Genomic DNA, 20,296 nt, shown 5'->3' with positions numbered 1-20,296 from the left:
CTTGATATATAAATAGGAGCATCTGAGCGTTTTGTAAACTTTACTCTTTGATAAATAGCAAAGTCCAGATTAAAAAAAGAAAAAGAAGGGCCTGCCCTGTGGCGCAGCAGGTAAGTGTGTGCTCTGCTTCAGCGGCCCAGGGTTCGGAGGTTGGGATCCCGGGCGCGCACCGACGCATCGCTTGTCAAGCCATGGTGTGGCGGCATCCCATATAAAGTAGAGGAGGATGGGCACGGATGTTAGCCCAGGGCCAATCTTGCTCAGAAAAAAGAGGAGGATTGGCATTGGATGTTAGCTCAGGGCTAATCTCCCCCACACACAAAAAAAAGAAAAAGAAAAGAAACTGAAGCCTCTGAAATTTTATTGTAAATTTTAAATTCCAAACTTGGGAGATTTATTTTCCAGTTTTATTGAGATATAATTGGCATATATCGCTGTATAAGTTTAAGGTGTATAGCGTCATGGTTTGACTTACATATATTGTGAAATGAATACCCCAATAAGTTTAGTTAGCATCCATCCTCTCATATAGATACGACAAAAAAAAGAAAAAAATTTTTTTGCTTGTGATGAGAACTCTTAGGATTTACTCTCTTAACTTTCATTTATATCATATATAAGAGATTTACTTGAGTTTCAATGAGGGTAATAATCCCAGAATGTGTTGAGTTCAGATTTAATTTAATCAAAAACATTAGATTGATTCTGATTCAATTAAATTTTCTCTTTGTTTCTCTCTCTTACCTCCTCCTCACCTTTCTTTTTATAGGTGGTTAAGAAGTGTATTCCTTTTCTAATTGGGCATTTGAAGGATTCAACCCATAATGATGTCATCTTAAACATCCTCATAGAGATAGCAGGCTATGAACCAGAGGCTTTGAACAGTTTTCTTCCAGTGCTGAAAGAGACTGGTGAGAGATTCCCCTATCTCATTGGACAAATGGCGAGAATCTATGGAGCCGTTGGGCATGTAGATGAAGTAAGTTGCACTTTTTCTTCTCCATTTCCCTAAATTCCATTGCACTTAATCCGCTGGAGCTCTAGGACCTACAGATTTGTCCTGGGACTTCTGAGAACTCCTATTTCTCTTCCAAACCTTTTGCATGGACAGTAACCTCTGGGTCAAGGGCACATTGCAGCAGGGTTACATGGAAGGTTCAGGAAGAGAGGATTTCGTTACTTCCTTAGGAGTGTCACCTAAGGAAGGGGAAGGGTTAACATGGAGAGAGCACTATGACATATTCAAGATTGCTTTGTAATAACAACAATCAATAAAAGAGTTTCATCTCATTTCTGGGAACAGCTCTGCTTAACCCAGGAGACCATTAGCCAGCACGGAATGAGGTCTCAGAGACTACCTAGTAACAGGAGCCCATGGCTGGCCTGTTGATAAGCGCCTGCACTTGGGATGTTTTGAGCCCTCTGGATGATGTTAGTTGAGAGAGTGAAATGAACCTTTGTGCATGTATACAAGTTCTAGCCTAAATATTTGCATAATGGAATCTTTCAACAAGACAACAGGATACTATCAGAGTTTGTGAGGATTAGGTGACTAAGAAAGATTTTCCAGAAATTCAGTTTTGAAAGGTGTGTGCACGTGCACACACACGTGCGTGTCTGTCTGATGATTTTATGTTGAGATTTGGGATTTTTGTTTTTTTAAAATAAAAGCAAATCTATCATTGAGAGAGGGAACGTTTTACTTTCACCCACTTACATTTAATATAATTAGCTATAAGATAAATATGAAATTGTACAACTCTTAAAAGGGATTTCATAATTCAAGTTCAACCCCTGATTCCACACAGGAGAAAACTGAAAAGGTTAAGTGACTTATCCAGACTCAGGCTGGGTTAGCTGGTGACGCAGTTGGAATTAGATCTTTGGTATCCGTGGCACTCTTTTCAAATTTTGTCTTAAAATGGGTCTTTGGTTTTGTTTTATTTTGTTTCTGCTGAGAGTTGTGGAGAGCCCCCTGAGTCCCGGCTTCCTCGTGGTGGAGGGCCTTTCTCCTCCAGCTCCCAGAAGCAGGTGGGAGAGCTGAGCTCCCAGGCAGCCTGCACACATCAACGACAGGGTGGATCCTGTAAGAGGATTGCTTTAGTACAGACTGCTGCTTACTAGAATCCCTTTCTATCCACTGCTGTTGGGAATGTCACGCCTCCCTGCCATGATCTGCCTCTGGTCACGCTTTCCCTTGCTGTCACCTCTGCTGCCAGGAGAACCTGCTAGTGAGCCCAAGTGCTTTCAGGCCAACTTCTGCTGACAGCTGGTTGACCGAATCTGCTGACCTTGCAGGTTTTGAATGGACCAGAAAATGCAACCTCTGATGTGCAAGGCCCTGGAATCTTTAAAAAGTGCACTCTTCCTGCACTTTAATGGTACTTCTTTTGCTCACAAATACATTTATGATTCACTAATGTGTAGTAATGCACATTGGAAGTGTATTTAGTCAAATGTCCCAAAGAAAATGTAATCTGTAAAAAAAAACCACTAGCCACATGCAATTATGTCACTATAGGTTTGTCTGAACTAAGGTTAACCTGAGAGAGAATGGTCTATTAGGTGACATTTGTGTGACTCCAGGTGGGTGCAGGGAGAAGGAGAGGGCATCCAACTAGCCTGAGGAATCACTTTTTTCAGAATTAAGAACGTCAAAAGATTCCCTCTCTCTCAATCGCTCATTCTCATGTGCCCATGGAGGCATCTATGTTTGGGGGAGAAAAAATTTTTTCTGGTGCTTCTGATTCACCTGCTCAGCAGAGAACAATTTTAGATCAAATACTTTCCAAATGTATCTGCATATCAGGATTACATGGGGAGCTTTATTAATAATATAAGTTCTTAGTTCCCATAGAATACCTACTAAATCAAAATCTCTAAGAAAGGGACCCAGGAATCTGGATTTATGGGACCCTCTGCCAGAGTAATTCTGCTGCAGCTGTTTGTAGATCAGTATTTGAGATCCCTATATATATTTAAAGCATTTTCTCTCTTAGACTTAGAATCAGGCCTTGTTCATCACCCATCCTGCCTTCCTCCATCAAGTCATTGGTAATCAATTAAAACTTTTCCAGATTGCTGATATAGCAGTTTCGATTAGGTGTGGTTGAGTGTAACACAAAAATTCAAAGCAACAGTGGCTTAAACAAGGATATACATCTCTCTCACACACAAAGAAGTCTAGAAGGCAGTCAGTCGAGAACTCCACGTTGCAGAAACCCAGGCTCCTTCTACTTTGTTGCTCTACCATCCTTGAGCACATCAGAGAGCACATGGCTTCCATCTCATGGGCCAAGATGGCTACTCATCTCCACCCATCAAGTCAGTATTTCAGCCAACAGGAAGGGGAAAGGGGAGGAGGACTCTTCTAGATAGTCAAACACAACCTATTGTTTATATCCCGTTGAACAAAGCTGTATATGACTATACCTAGCTGCTACGGAGGCTGGAACCTGTAATCTGGATTCCGGTGGCCACATACCCAGCTAATCAAGAGAGAGAGGCAGAAAGAATGACGGAGGACAAACAATGTCTTTGTTGCAGTTCATCAAGTCATTTCAGTTCTCTGGGTCTGTTTTCTCTCCTCAAAAATAACACCTTTGCACTGGATTACCTCCCTTCTGGCTCTGATCTTCTTTGATTCCATTATTCCATTTCACTGAGGATCAGCCTAACAAAATTACCTATGTCAGTCAGGCTCCTTTACTCAGAAATAATGCCCCTTCTTGTTGTTTCTAATGCCTTCTTTTAGCTTTAAAGAATGCTGAAGCTCAGATGTCCCACGAAAAAGCATAGTAGTCTAAGCAGCTATTAACTGCTTAATTTGAGTGAACCTGTTCAATTTGCTAAAAAATCTTGTGAAGCCATATTCCTAAAGATCAAACCAACAGGCAAGATAAATTTCTACTCAGCCTCTTTCCAAAAGGAAACAGGACATTACTGATGTACATTGTGAGGTGGGTATGAGGGCAGAAATGGAGTGTGGGGTCCTGGGCACCTACAGGAGAGGAAATTGCTATACAGAGGGAGCAACAGGAACTTTGCCCTGGAAAGGCCCCAGTGCTCTGTGTGTGGAAAGCTTGGTCCGTGGGGAGATAAAGGGACATGGGACTATATGAGACATGGAAATGCTTAGGGTGTTGATGATAAGGCAGCCACAGGACCCTAGTGACCTCAGGCCCTAGGATCTTCTCTCTCAAACTATCCTGGTCTCATTTAAAAAATGACTTAATTTAAACATTTTATTTTGACACTAAAGTAAAATTTTCAGACGTATTCAGGAGTTCCAAGTATCAGATGATTTCGTTGCTAGGATTTAAGAGATTTGGGAAATGCCGAAAAGCCAATTCAACTTTGAGTATCTTGCTCCAACTTTTTGAAATGCACAGTCTGGAACTAATTGGAGCCTACTGTTCCATCCTTCCCTTGTTGCCTGGCTTCTGGCAAACCGCACTGTTTGATCCTTAGGAGGAAGAGAGGAGTCTTCTGGAGGTAGGCAGTCCTCAGGCCCGGGACAGCCTCCGGGGTAGCATTAGCCCAGAATCAATTGCACAAGTTGTTAATCGACTTATGCCTCACCTTCCGTGCTTGCTTGCAGCCAGGTGTAAGAACTGCAGGACTGGCTACGGGGATCCAGATCAGGTGCGCCTGTCTTTCAAATCAGGGCCCATCTGGATGGGCCAACTGTTTTCAACAGCTTAACAGGAGCATCAGAATTCTTCCTGGGTCTGCATGGACCCAGCAGAGGAGAGTTGTATATATAAAACAAAAAATAAAACCTTCAGATTCTTATTTTCTCTATCTCCCATATTATCTTAGGGATCTTTTTTTGCCCAAATTTAAATGAAACCATGCTTAATGGCCTCATAGTGCTGTGTGACTATAGGAGGCTATACAGTGACTTGCAAGCCATTTTCAGGCGTGTACTGGCATCCAAACCACATCCATTGGATGGAGAGTGAAACTGGGAGGACCAAAGGGTGGAGAAACGCCTTCTGGGGCACCTGATGAGTTGTTGTCCCTGAGGACGCCTTCCCTGGCACTGTCCAGTGAAAGACGCAGCTGGTTCTTCATCGGGATTCACCCCACTTCTGTGGTATGCTTAGTGGAAGCACATGCATAAATGAGAAATATTATTTTATTAGAAATGTCCCGGGCCGGCCCCATGGCTTAGCGGTTAAGTGCGCGCGCTCCGCTGCTGGCGGCCAGGGTTCGGATCCCGGGCGCGCACCAACGCACCGCTTCTCCGGCCATGCTGAGGCCGTGTCCCACATACAGCAACTAGAAGGATGTGCAGCTGTGACATACAACTATCCGCTGGGGCTTTGGAGGGAAAAAAATAAATAAATAAAAATTAAAAAAAAAAAAAGAAATGTCCTCAACGTGGCAAAAAGACACAGGCCCTTTTGTCTTTCTCACATGAGAAGATTGCAGACAACAGCAGAAATGACATCTTAGTAGCTCCTAATGAAGGGTCCATCCGCAAATATACAACAAGATCATTCATATAAAGCCCTTAGCACAGTGCCTGGCATATAGTAAGTGCTTGAGGCATTTCAACTAATAATAATAACAACAACAGCAGCAGCAGCAGCAGCAATATAATAAAAACCTGCATAGCTGGAGAAGGCTAATGAGAGAGGAATGTGCTTCTTTCCCCTCTAATGCATCTCTTATAGTTACCAGTTTTCTTCCTAAAAGTATATGTGTGATGCTTCTTCCTTGCACACATCTTCTGCTGGCTCATCTATTGCCCACAGAGAACCATCTAAACTCCTTGGCTTGGCCTCAGCCTCCTCTCTAGCCTTAACTCTTACCTGTCCAGGCTATTCCGTCCCTCTACATTCTGTCTACTAGCATTTTACACCCTTCCCTGAGCACACCTGCTCTGACCTACATCATGATCTTCAGCCTATTCTTTTGCCTGGATAGTCCCTACCCCTTCTCCTACTTATCTTTCCTCCTGTGTCGCCTCCTGTGTAAGACTTCCCAGTTCCCTTAGGCAGTTGGTCACCTCCCTCTAGACTTTCCCTGCATTTTGGTTCTATCTCAAATGTCATACCGACTTGCCATGTTGTAATTTGCCTGTCCATGTCAATTTCTTCTCCATAAGTCTCTGAACTCCCGGAGGAAAGGAATCATACCTTATCCATCCGAATTCACCTGTGGCCAGAAGAGTGAATGAATACTTGAGAGTACTGTTAATTAAAAATTTGAAGGTTGGATTCTCACTAGCCACTTTCATTCAATCAAGTCTCTGTCTAATTCTTCTAGGTAACATAATAATAACTTAAGAGAAAGGAGAAGAAAATATTAAGAGAGAGAGGGCTGTTGATACTTCAGAGCCTACACAATTTATCTCTGATATCTAACAGATGAAAGATAAGGATAAGTTTGACAGGAGACATGGGGTCAATAACCAGAAAGTATGTGATGGGACATATCCATCTATGATTCCAAAAGATCTTGGCTCCTTGGTAGGTGACTTAAGAGAAAGATGACACTGAGCGGATCATGAAAAGAGGTTTTCATATATGAGGGCTCAGCAGGCAGCAAACTGGTTCAAGGGCAGCTCCACAGAGCATCATTCACCACCTATACCGAGCAGTGGTGACCGCCCGGGATATGTCTGTGTAAAGATCCACCACGTGAATGATTGTGCTCACCGTGGGGACATCCATACAGTACAACATGGCGACTAAGAGGGTGGGCTCAAGAGTCAGACTGCCCTGGTGTGAATCTTGACTCAGCCACTTACCAGATGTGCGGCCTTGGGCAAGTTACATCACCTCTTTGACTCTGTTTCCTCATCTGTAAAGTGGGAATAGCAATATTATTCACATAGGTTTGTTGTGAGGATTTAATGAGTTAAACCATGTAGAACAGTGTCCGGCAAATGGTAAACGTTCAATATATGTCAGCACTTTAATGTATTACTCCCTCAGTGTTGCCCAAGGCTTTCTCATTGCATTTATTTGGACAGAAACTGAATCTTAAGCCTAAACAGACTGAAATTAGGGAGGACAGCAACCAGGTAAATGGCTCGCCTCTTCCCTGCTTCTCTGAGGAAAGAGGAGGGGGCATGGATGAATGAATAGATGGATATGCGTGCGACAAGTCAAAATAAGGACAGACAGAAAGGGAATGAGGTACCATAGATGACGGCATGCTTCAGTAAAGGGGTAAAGCAGACTGGCTATCTCTTTTTTCTTTTTGGGAAATAACTGGTATATGTAGATTTTTTTCTCAGAGTGGAATGTCTATCTGCTTTATATTTATATTGCAGACCATTATTGCTGAGGGGAATAAGAGTAACAAAAACAATAATAAAGCCACATTTTGTAAACATTTTATAATTTAAAATAGGCCTTGTTTCCTTGGGGCCACTGGAAGTGCATTGCTTTCCATAAAGAGCAGGTGGTCCCCAGCTCCCCACCTATAGAAACAGCTCAGATAAGTTTGCAGCAATTTCTTTATATGCTCTCATTAACTAAATCTGAAGTGGTTTAAATTAAACCCAGGCTAGATTGACTCTTCTTGTCCATGGAGAACCGAAATAGAATGTTTCAATTCCAGACTCTTTTCTTTCTTTCATTTTCTTTACTCACTAGATTCTCTCGGCCATGCAAGTGGTCTCAGCCCACGTGACTGGGTATCGGGGTTATTATAGCCGTCTTTGCTAACATGAGTCAACATGGAAGAGAGACTCCTTCAGGAATAGCTTTGATTTTTTTGAGAGGCCAAATTGAATTCATCTGTCCATCTACTTAAGTCTCAAATATATGGACTGAAACAATTTTAGTTTAATAGTCAGATCCTCATTAGGATCTAGCCTTATTAGAAGGCACTGGTACGCAGCACACAATCCACAGCCGTGTTTCCCCCATGCCAGACCTACAAGGCAGGAGACCCATGTGGTGGAAACAGAGATGAGATGCTTTAAATGCCATTTGCAGAAGTCTCATTGCCCGTGGAAGGATGCTATGGCAGTTGTTTTCCTTAGCTGGAGACCAACAATCTGCACCTGTGGAGAGCCACATGGCGTGCCCTCCAGCGCAGCCGCTGCCACAGTGGGTGTTAAATCCTGTGCCCTCTGCCTTGTTTTTCTCACCGGCTGGAATATGCTCGCCAAGCACCAGGGCGTGTTTATTGCATCCTCTCTGGGCTCAGAGTCCTGGATACTTTTCAAGTAAAGAAACGACACCCATCTTGCCCAGGTCGCGTTTCTGTGACATGCGGCAGGCCTTCCACAAAAACACTTTCAGGAGGAAAAGGAAAAGAATGACAAAGGCAACTGAGAACACATTCCTGTCCTCACCCTGACTGGAAAAACATCCTGTGAAATAGGAACTGGATGGACGATTTGCGCCTTTAACTTGCAAATCAAGACCAAAGGATCTGGGGCCATTCTACAAGAGGAAGGACCTGTGACTTAAAAACCACAATTTCCCAACGATGGTGAAGTGAGTTCAAGCTTTGGTGGACTCAGTGACTTCAGGGACTGGTTTTCTCAAGCCTTGGTTTGTGCCAGCGGGCTGCTACTTCGTACTACAGAATTGTCGTCAATTAGGGAAGATTTCTTTTTCTAAAATGAAAATAGCTTTATTGTTTTTTGTATTTTAAAAATGTTACATGCTAATTGTAAATAATATTAACAATAAACCTCTTGCAGAGTGTAAAGAAAACAAAAACAAAAAAACTTGGAGCATATTCAAAATATGCTTTCAAATAACAGTGCTGATCTTCCATCTCCTCCCTCCCTCAATGATACAGAGTTGAGCTGCTGATTCTTTCTGAGTGCAAGAGCCGGTGCGGGTGATGGAGACATGGAGAGAAAGACATGCTCTCTGCCCTAGAGGGGCTCACAGTGAGTGGGGGTGAAGGAGACGTACAAACAGATGATTCGAGTTTAATTTGGTGCCTGTTACTACTGAATTCTGAACCAGATCAAGAAGGAAGCAGCTAACTTTGCACGGGGAAGTTTGAGAGAGTGTTATAAGCTTGGCTTTTCGGGTGACAGGATTATGTCAGTGGAGGAGGAGGAAGGTGTCCCCCAGAGGACACAGCACGTGCAATAGCAAGCAGCTAGGCAAAGACCTTGAGTCTCCTGGAAACCCTGAAGTGTTTCAAGTGCCTGGAGCATTGAATGAACAATGGAGGAGCGGGAGAGACACGAGGCTGGATGGTAGACTGGGGCCAGATTGTGAAAACCCCTCAATGATTAGCTGATATTCCTGTCTTCTACCTTCTCTCTCCAAACTTAGTCATCACCCATGCACAGGTGTCCTTGGGATGATATTTGGTTTCCCTTCATCTTACAGACAAGTAAAGGAATACCGTGTACCTCAGAGTTCCCAAGAAACCAAAGAGCCTGGTAAAAGGACAAACAGTGCCCACAAATGGTTGCAAGCATAGAGTAGTAAATAATAGTTACAAAAGTTACATGTTGCAACAGTTTTCAACAATGTCTTGTAATTATTCAACTGTAATTTAGGCCAATCGAACAAAATCCACAGAGGGCCCTCATTTGCTCTGTGAGCAGGGCAGCTTGGCAAACCCTGCGATGCGGCAGGAGAGCCTAGAAGAGGCCTCTGCCTGACCAGTCTCCCCTCAGGATTGAGTCCCAAGACGGTGAGCTTGGTCCACACAGATCTGATCTCCTCCCTTCAGAGGGGGACCATCTGACTCTCTTAACACACTAGGATCTATGAGGAAGGAGGCTAGTGTGTTTGCCCGAAGAAAAGCAGAAAGCTTCCACTGAGTGACTGCCCCTTCCAGCCTTGAGCTCAAGAGTGGATAAATCCTGGATTCACACGAAAGGACAACTGGGCATTGGCAGCAAGCGGATTGAGAGGATGAAGCACTTGCTGATTCCAGCTCCAGCCCTGCTGCCCTTTTTAGACTGCAGCAGTCCTTTCCCGGCCCTAGCCCTCAGACTGAAATCACTTCAGCTTAACCAGCTACTTCCAACTGTCAGCACCTGCATTTCTTTGCCTGTGGCTTTCCCCACCTTCACAAGCCACTCTGCTAACACGCAGGGTAGGGTAGACATGCGAGGAATTAATGCTACCCCAGCAGCCCTCCACCAATGATAGGCCTTGGGGTTCACTCCCCAAAGGAGACAAACTTTCCCCAGAATTCCAGCCACCCTTTCTGAGCTACTTCCCTTCTCTGTCTCACTCTTCTACTCCCCTGCTGGTCTCCTACAGTTTCCAGAGAGATGATTTGACTTAAATCATCTCAGGGTCTGTCTGCTTTGGGGGAGCCGAATCCAAGGAAAAGGCATATCCACACCTCCCCAGGCCATTGCGATCTCCCTGTGCTCTGAACACTTGAGAGTGTACATCTGTAACATGGGAGCATCTTCTGGTTGCATGTGCTTTCTGTTCACTTAGTGTGTGAATACACACTCTCCCAACACTCTAAGCACTCTGAAGGAAGGAACCATACCTTACACTTCCTTGTGCCCCCTGCACTACCCATCCCAGTAATGGGCTCATAGCAGGTGGCCCACAGATGCTTGCTGACTGTTCTGTGGAGACTGGAACATGACTGAGCATCAGTGCCTTGTACTAGTAAGTGGCAGCTGATGACAGGGCAGGTTGTGTTTGTGGATGGCCAGGAAAACCATAGATATTGGGTTCCAGTCATATGCGTTGGCTACTGGTTTTCAGGATCTGTCAGTCTGCTTCCAGTGTGGGGGCCAAAGTGTGGTCCCCAGACCAGCAGTATTGGGCATTAGCTGGGAAGTGGAATCAGAATCTACAGTTTAACAAGATCCCCAGGTGATGTGTATGCTCATGCAAGTGTAAGAGGCACTGGTCTCAAGGATCCAGCCCCTGTGGGGTTTATCTGCTGTAGTATCCTCCAGGGATTTATTTATCAAAAAATTTAAGCCTAGATTTATTTTGCAGTGAGTAGGAGTTGCGAATTTTGTACTGGTTTGCATGGACCAAGCTAAAGCCCCTCAGAAAAGATATATCTGACAGGTGGCTGATCAGCAATGGACTGTTGCACTGAAATATTCATGTTATGGTTTTTAGCGTTAACCAGAATGATTCTTGTTATCTACATGTATTCATGTAGATTCATGTAAATTCACATAAGAAATTACACTGAGAAGGGCATCTTGACATCAGTTTATTTCTTGTTAAGTAATAAATAAATCTAAAGTAGATAAGGAAATAGTTGTTGCTATGTAAGATTAATAAATTTGAGTTGACTGGAAAATAAACGTTCCCAGAACATAAGTAAATGGACATGATCTAGGTAATATTTCCCAACCTTCAGTGCTATGGAGATCCCATAGAGTTTCAAATATCTGGCAGTTCACCCAGAAAAATAGAAAACAAACTTTCCTATTTCACATCATTGAAATCTTTATTTACACAGAATGGGTGATTTTAGAAGTCCCTGGATTACACTGAGCTCCTCCTGCTCTCCCCATTCTCTCCGGCTCCACCTTCTACTGCTTTCTGCTTTGGAGGGCAAGCTTCCTTCAGCTGTAGGTAGCATTCTCTGTGACGATGCTCCCTATCTCATTCAAAAGTCCCTTTCTTCCTTCAAATCACTTGTAGGATCCCAAAAAGGAAACCCCAACTCCAGTCTCGGGAAGGCGCGGACCCACAGACACAGAAGACCGAGCTTGATGCAAACGCAAGAGGTTTATTAAGCGGAGCTCCGGGTCGACACGTGTCTCTCGCAGGAGACAGAGGAGTCGACCCCGGACCTTAAAGGGCAAATTCTTATATAGGGTTTGGAAGCACAAAGCGGGAAAAGGTTGGCGCGGTCTTACATGATTGGCTAATTTAAAACATTTAAACAGTTACATTTTATGGCGCGAATTGCTACGGCGCGAAGCGATTATCAGGTTACACACACGCGTCCCCATCTGGACCCCCTCCACCCCGACCCTCCCAAACTTATCCCTCTGGAGCACTCTCTTGTTCTCAATTCTTCCCCGAACAGTTTAGGGTGGGTCTTTCATGAATAGAGTCAGTCAGGATCGATAAACGTTCCCCCCTATACCAGGAATCCTTAGGGCGTGGAGGTGCCTGTCTCTAAGGTAGTAACTTTTTAATTTTTAATACAAGTTTTACTTCCTTCACACTTCCCAGAGCCCACCTTCTCTATGTCAGCTCCACATTCCTGGATCACTATTTGGTTACCAACTCCTCCTTCATGACTGGTAGGGACAAATTAAATTGGCAGGGAAGGAGAGTGATGAGAGGAAACAGTAGAAGTTTACAAAGATTTCCTAAAGGAAATATTCTACCTTCCTCCCCCTTCGAAAGTGAGAATGACCTTGAAGGCAAGATGCATAGATTTTAGTATCTCATACAGTAGTTTAATGGAAACAGTAGATATAGTAACGTGACTGTTCTGTTCTCCTGTCAAGAAATGGCAAGATTAAACCATGCTATGGTCTGAATGCCCCCCTTCCAATTCATATGTTGAAACCTAACCCCTAAGGTGATGGTATGAGGAGATGGAGCCTTTGGGAGGTGATTATGTCACCAATCACCAAGATGACGGGATTACAGAGAGAGAGGGTTTAATCACAAGGCAGCCAAGTGAGGAAAACGGAGAACAAGTCTCAGATCCGCCTCCCCGAAAATAAGGACTCAGGAGTATTTATGGGGAAGGGGGCAAGGTGGTCTGAAATGATCGGAGGTGAGGAGAGATGAGGTAATTGATGATCTGCTCAAGCGTAGTCAGGCTTCATGTTTCTTTGTAGGACACAACTTCACAGAATGGCAGCATTAGCAAACCCTGAGGGTGGAGTTCCAACCTCTTGCCATCAAAAGGACCCAGTTGATGGGTTGGTGGTCTCAGTCTGGCGTGAAGTGGACGAGGGGCTCAGTTCCTGAAAAAAAATAGTTCAAACACCCATTACCATAGTAACCCACGCTCCAGGGAGACGTCATCTACAGGAACCTAGTGGGAGTCAGATAGCATATTGTCCAAACAGCACAGTTAACAACTGAGTAAGTTTGTCATGCAGATTTAAGTCCTGCCTTCCATTCTGATAAGTTTCTAGGTAAGGCCATCCCCCCTTCTTCCTGGTGCAAGGAAGAAGATACTTTTGCAAATGGAGATTTTCTTTACAAATGTAAATGTCTCTCATAAAGGGTAACTAGAACTAAGAATGGATTTAGCACGACCCACCCAGGTACCCGGAGATGTCTATAGTAATGGCCTTTTCTGGGGTCAGGCCTCCCATCCCAAACTCCTTTGGTCAGTTAAGGGGGGTGGGGGTCAAAATGTCCTTCAGGCAGAGACATATTTTGAGTTGGCAAATTCCAATCCCCCGTAGTTACTAGCTGTTCAATCATCAATGGCTGTTTGCCGGTTTCAGGTGGAGCCCTCATAATGGGATTAGTGCCCATATAAAAGATGCCTGTGAGAGCTCCCCTTCCCCCTTCCTCCACGGAACCAAACGCTAAATCTACCAGCACCATGATCTTGGACTTCCCAGCCTCCAGAACGGTGAGAAATAAATGTTTGTTGTTTATAAACCACCCAGTTACAGCAGCCCGAATGGATTAAGACAAACCATGAGTCCATTCAAGATCTCAAAGCAACCCTATCTAAAAATCCTACAAGCCTATTTTACTCTATTTCCACTGTTTTTTACATAAAGGTGAGCTCACAAATGAGTAGAAAGCAATTTGGAAAGGAATTGTTTTCTCCAGGCTAGTATATTTCACACTTTTTCTTTTGAGTACCCCCGGCCAGATGTACCTTCAAAACCCCATCCTATCAGCTGCAATTTGTTTGCACATTTTTATTTACTTGTTTATTTATGCCCTGCTTACTTCCAGCAAGTTAAGGCAGTTTACAATGAAAATATAGCTGCTATGAAACCAAAAATAATTAATCCACGCAAAATCTAGGAACTAAAAAAGGGAGCACTGGAGGGATTGAGAGGCAAGGGACCAGAAAAACTAGATCAAAGTCTCCCAGCTAAGGAAATCACCGGTCTCAGGCGAGTTTTACATTTTTGCAAACTGCATTTTTCCATTTCATTCTCCCCTTTAGTGAAATAATACCCAAATATTTCTGTCTAACCTATATTTGGGGAGTTGCATCTCAGCTACCACAAATAAAACATCCTGGCTATTTCTTACGAAAATAAGTAGGTGCAAATAAAGATAGGCATCTTGTATTTAACTACATAATGAGTCAATTATGGAAAGTTCAATTGGAGCTAATTCTAGCTCAACTGAGTTAAATCTTACCATACCGTTCCTTTTCTAACGAGCACAAAGCACTTTTTTTTTTCCTGGCAAAAGGCTCAAACACAATTTCTCTTTCTTCCTTTTTTTTTTTCTTTTTCTTTTTTTTCTATTTCTTGTCTTTCTTTTTGGACCCATAATAAGTATGTTTCTTCAAAATGGTTTCCATGATTGGGCCAGAAGGTCTGTGGTTACTACATTTTTCTGTCATTCTGTGATTACACCACATTTGCCAAACAGATACTGTGTAATTAAAGATGGGCTGCTGCTCTCAGTTCTCCAGAAATGTTTCAATGCTCAAGTCCCCAACAGTGTTTCAAAAAGTTTGCTTAATTGAAGCAAAAGAAATAGTGGAACCATTGTTCAGGATAATCAATGAGAGGTCATTTACATGAGGGGACCATGTTGTGGTGGGAGAAGAAATTCTGGCTCAGTGTAATTCATTCTGGGTCCCTTGAGCCCACACAAAAGACTTACCTTTAAGAGGCTAAGTTCCCAAGCCCCCAGTTTTTAGAGAGTAAATCCGAACTATAGAACCTCTAAATCCTTTATCAGCCCACAAAATAACACCATGTTCAAAGTTCCAATTAGATGGACTTCTCCAAGCTTTAACGTCTGTAAGTATTTGGAGGTCAATTCAAAGAAAAGATGCTGGAAAATAAATTCTCAGCACAAATGGAGAGAGATTTGGGTTTTCAAATATAAATGTGGCCGCACTGAATGCTATTTTGGGAAAAATAATCTTAAATTGGAAAAATTTATTTGACAGCAGACCATGTTCACTTTTCTGTCCTTTAAAAAAATCAGTCCTACTAAAAACATAATTTATACAGACCATGTTCAGTTTTCTGTCCTTTAAAAAAATCAGTCCTACTAAAAACATAATTTATACGGTTACATTGTTATATCACATGGTAAGGCAAAGGGTAAGCTACCTTGCACTTTCTCTGATTTCTATTTGAAATCCTAAGTCAATTTCATTCAAATATCTTTTTTGAGGAAGACACAGTAAGCTCCGTATTTAAATAAAAGCCATAATTGCTTTATAAATACAAAAAATTATACCTGTGTTTTTTTATAAAGGCGGGGTTTACTTTAGTATTTTGTGCCAGATGGATAGAGTTGAACTGAGTCCAATTGATCCTTAATTTTGCCATGTTACAAAATTTGAGGCTCATTCAAAACAAAGGATACATCTGTTTTCATCAGCTGTTTCTTTTATTACTGGGACTTATTTTTAAAAATTGTTTTGCCTAGACAGTATTGTTTTACTAGACATGATTTATTACTCTCCCATGTGCCCACAGAAACTGTGTTCCTGAAATCATGCAAACTGAATCAAAAATAATAAGGAAAGTATGAGAACTTATTCCATTTACATTGGATTAAATGACCATTTAGAATATGTAAATGTGTTTAAATTCTAATAGAGTTTTTGTTTATCAATGGGAAGAAAAATATGTTCAATTACTCCACGCTGATAGACAGAAAAATTGAGGCATGGTCAGAGGATAAAAGAAAGAATTGAGGAATGTGACTTTTTGGAATGCTATTTTAAAAATCAGCTCAAAATTGGAGGATTATCTGCCTAAAAGAGACATTAACAATGTTTTTGTTTATTTATTCTATACACTGTTCTACAAAAAAGGACTTCAGGGAGCATGCCTTCTCAATGTTCTGTTAAAAAAATTATTGAATCTTAACTTTTGAACATGATAAACTAACAACATTTGATGCCTACTTACTGTGCAAGCATTTTGTCTATATTTTTATGCTAATATTTTAAGGCTAAGAAGAGCATATCCTTGTCTAGGTAGCATAATTTTTAAAGAATGAAATTTATTAATTGATTATCTTGGAATTTATAGATTGCTGAATAGCTTGACCATTACTGCCTTGCCTCCTTCAATGACAGCAACTTTTTGCTGGATTGAAAATGTTACAATAGTAGAATATTTTTACTTCAGACACAGAAAAAGATTGAAAAAGACTGGGAAATAGTTGCAAAGAGAAAAAGATCTAGCTGTCTATAGATTATGAGCTAAAAGTGGGTTCAGGTCACTAAGAAAATCTTAAGTTGTGTACTGTTTTGACTTAATCGTGAAATATTTTTAAAACGGGAAACAGGCTTTGTCAGTAAAATGTTGAGCATATTTCACTTCTAAGTAAACTCTTTTGCAGGTTACCAAAACACTGGTCCATATTTACTTATACTGAGCTGGTATTGGGGTTTGGGACATTTCTAGAACTTCCAAACCTTTATCAATTCACGAGGTAAGTTAACAGGGAAAAATTAAGGGGATATATTGCTTCTGAGACAGCTTGTCTTAGTTTTTGTGATAATTCATGTATGCCTGAGTTTGCATGTAGGATTTTTGACACTCAAGCAATAGTAGCCAACACTTATCTAGCATTTCCTTGTGCCAGGCATTGTTCTAAATGTGTTGTTTTTAACTCACTGAATCCTCACAGCCACGCTATGAGGTAGGCACTGCCATTAACCCGTTTTATAAATTGAGCCATGGAAAGTTAAGTAACTTGCCCAAGGTCCACGACAGGCCATCGCAGCACCAGGGTTCAAACTCAGGAAGGCGCTCCCAGGTCGGATCTGCGACAGCACACCACCACCCCCGCGGCCAAGATGACGAGGCCCAGCCTGGAGGGCTTCACGCAGTGCCACCTCCTTTCTGCTCTCTGAGGCTGGGATTTTCTCTGTGAATATTTATCCAAAAAGAATCTTGCACGTTTACTGACAATTTCCACAGCCAATACTCTTATTCACCCTGCTAGTCTCTTACTTGCCAATTCTACTTTGCATGCAGTAAAGAAAGCCCCAGGAAAGCCGAATGCTTCATCAGCCCTTTTTCCAGTGGAGATTTTAGGCAGTGAAAGAGTTTAGGTTGTTACTGGAAGGTGTCTCCGAAAGAGCTGTAAATCTCCAGGATGGGTCTGAGCAGGGGCTGAGAGGGAGAAAGTGAACACAGTGCTCAGACAGACCAGTGGAATCCAGCAGCAAAGCAGTGGCACAGGTCTCTAATGACTGACTCTGTCATCGTTAATTTTCTAGAAAGGGTGACTATAACCTCCTCAGTCAATAGAATATTTGAAATTGTATTTTAAAGGTTAAATGCCAAATAGCAGAATAGGAGTACCAAAATCCTTCCAGTATAATAGAACAAAGACTGGGACATCACCAGTTAAGTAGAACGTTGGCTGTTCCAGATATTCCCACTGATTAAAAATAGCTTTCCAAACCTGATGTTGGTTTCTCTGCAGAGAAGGTATTCGGAGAGAGGAAGGGAGAAACACAGAGGAGGGGCACACGGACGTCCTCAGTGCGACTGCTAAGGTTCTGGTTCATTACTTAGTTATATTTATATATATTCTTTCATTTCTAGCATATATACAATAATGTCAAAAAATAATTAAATGTTTACTATGTGCCAAATAGTATGCCTGGCATTGAAAGCAATAATATTTATAATAAAACACTAGGGCTTTACCAAGTGGCTTATTTTTTAGTTCATTGATATTTCTGGTATCATCAGATCTTATTAAAAATCATACTTGTGATGACAATTGACTGCTACCATTTTTTTTTTATCATTTGCTCTATGCCAGGCCCTTTATAGGTATTATTTCATTATTCCCCAGAGTAATGTCGTAAAGTATTTGTGTCAGCTGAGTTTGGTAATAGCATACCCAACTAAAGCTGGCTTCAATAACAAGAATATTTATTATCTCATGTAACGGGAAGTCTGGAAGACATGGTGGGCCTAAGGTGTATTCAAATGTTCCACAATGTCATCAAGGGTCTTTGAGGACAAAGCTCTTTCCATCCTCTCTCCACGGTCCTCAGTATATTGACTTGGCCTCATAAGCATGCCCCCTCATGCTTGCAATGGCTGCCACAGATCCAGGCAGTACATGTCATAGATACAGCAATGTCTAGTTGAAGAAAAGGCATGTGTCCTTCCACATATCTCTTTTTATTTGGGAGGAAAATGTTTTTCATCAGTCTTCCACCCCAGAAAACCTTCTCGCAGGTCCAAATGCCCAGAATAAATTCGTATACCCATTCCCTAGTTACAAAGAAGGCTAAGGAACTGAATAGCAACCACTTTCACTTTATGGCAGATTGGAGGTTCTACCAATAAGAAAGAAGGTGATAGAGTGAGATTCGAGTATTGATAGGCAATCAAAATTATCTGCCACGGAACGGCTGGCTCTAATTTACGGATGAAGGAACTGAGACTCAAAGTGCTTAAATAAGATGTTCAACGTTATACACTAATAAAGACACCAAGCCAGAAATCATCCCAAGTTTTTCTCAGTATAAATCCTGCCATACAAAAAAATCTGTAGGTACAACCATTCCCCAAAAGGAGGTAGGAAGATAAAAAGTCCTATTTTACTGAAAGGCATTAGGTGTCCCCACCTCATGGTGCCAGAGTTGTGTCCAGGAGTGGTGGGGTGTTGGTAGTGATTTTCAACAATAACTGTTACTCTAGAGCCAGCCCTGATGGCCTAGTGGTTAAGTTCAGAGCTCTCCACTTCGGTGGCCCAGGTTTGGTTCCCGGGCATGGAACCACACCACTCGTCTGTCGGTAACTAGGCTGTGGCGGTGGCTCACATCGAAGACCCAGAAGGGCTTACAGCTAGAATATACAACTATGTACTGGGGCTTTGGGGAGGGGAAAAAAAAAAAAAAAAAAAGAGGAAGATTGGCAACAGATGTTAGCTCAGGGCAAATCTTTCCCTGCAAAAAAAAAAAAGAAAAAGAAAAAGGCATTACCGTATCCTGGAAAGAGGAAAGTAGTTTAATTAATTAATTAATTAATTAATATTACTCTATGCCAGGGAACACGTTAAGCACTGGAGGTACAAAGATGAACATGACATGTCCAGCCTTTGAGGGGCACACTGGGGAGAGGGAGACAACTTGACACATAAATTGTAGGCAAGGATGTGAGGGCTCTTGTGAAGATATGGCCAGAGGTCCAAGGAGCACTGAGGTGGAGCAACCAACTTTGGCTGGGAGAGTCAGGGAGGCTTTCACAGAAGAGGTGACATTTGAATTGGTTTAAAGACACGTATAGGAGTGTACAAGGAAGAAAAGGGGGGTGACTCTCAGCCCTGGCTACACATTAGAATTCTCTGAGAGGTTTAAAAAATTCCTATGCCTGGATCCCACCCATTACAATGAAATTAAATAGGAATGGGGGGAGGGTTGTTACTGGGTATTAGAATTGTTCTAGAAACTTCCCAGGTCATTCTAATGTGCAGCCAGGGTTGAGAAACACTCATAAGGAGGATAATGTTGAGAAAGGGTCTCAGGAGGGTTCAGTAGAGAAGAACGCTATCATCAATTAGTGATGTCTGCTGTGGGTGGAGGAGAGAGGAGGGTTGCAGCATACAAAGCTGCACTAAACAGTCTTAGCCCCTGCAAAGCGGGACATTCAAACTCTGAAATTGGGCAGATCTTGATCAATCTTGGCTCTGCCGCAATGACTCCATGACATGTGTAACCTTGGTCAAGTGATTGGCCCTCTTATCATCAGTATCCTCATCCTGATACCCACTTTGCAAGGTTGCTGTGAGGATTAAGTGAGGAAGCAGATGCCAAGTACCTGGCACACAGAGATGCTTAATAAAGGGAAACCATCATCATCATAGCCAAGCACCACCTTGTCATTTTTGGCCACTTTCTCAGTTACATTCTGTTATCCTGACAATAACAGAGGAGCTTTATGAGATAGGAGTAGCAGTATTTTAAAACAAAATGAATAACACTAATAAAAATAAGTGGTACGGCCAAGGCAATTTTGCAGGCATATAATCTAGTTCAGGGTCAGCAAATTACTGCCTGTGTGTCCAATCCAGCCACACCCATTCACTTACCTATTGTCTGGAGCTGTTTTCCCACAACGGAGACCATATGGCCCATAAAGCTAAAAATATTTCCTATTGTCCTTTACAGAAAAATTTGCTGACCCTTGATTCTAGTTCATCCAGTCTCAGTGTGGTCCAGGGCCCCCTGAGACCTTCAGGTGATC

At 42.3% G+C, this 20,296-nt stretch overlaps 1 protein-coding gene across 1 annotated transcript in view; it reads left to right on the top strand.

Moving 5' to 3' along the window:
• VEPH1 (ventricular zone expressed PH domain containing 1) overlaps window positions 1–20,296 on the top strand; it is a 206,603-nt gene that overhangs the window by 74,397 nt on the left and 111,910 nt on the right. The window contains exon 6 of the mRNA XM_014796244.2: window positions 770–979. Coding sequence (XP_014651730.1) covers window positions 770–979 — 210 coding nt within the window. The remainder of the gene's footprint in view (window positions 1–769; window positions 980–20,296) is intronic.

This window comes from Ceratotherium simum, chromosome 15 (genome assembly GCF_057802395.1).
Source record: "Ceratotherium simum simum isolate JZ-2026a chromosome 15, ASM5780239v1, whole genome shotgun sequence".
Lineage (NCBI taxonomy): Eukaryota > Metazoa > Chordata > Mammalia > Perissodactyla > Rhinocerotidae > Ceratotherium > Ceratotherium simum.
This window is presented reverse-complemented; position numbering and strand designations above follow the sequence as displayed.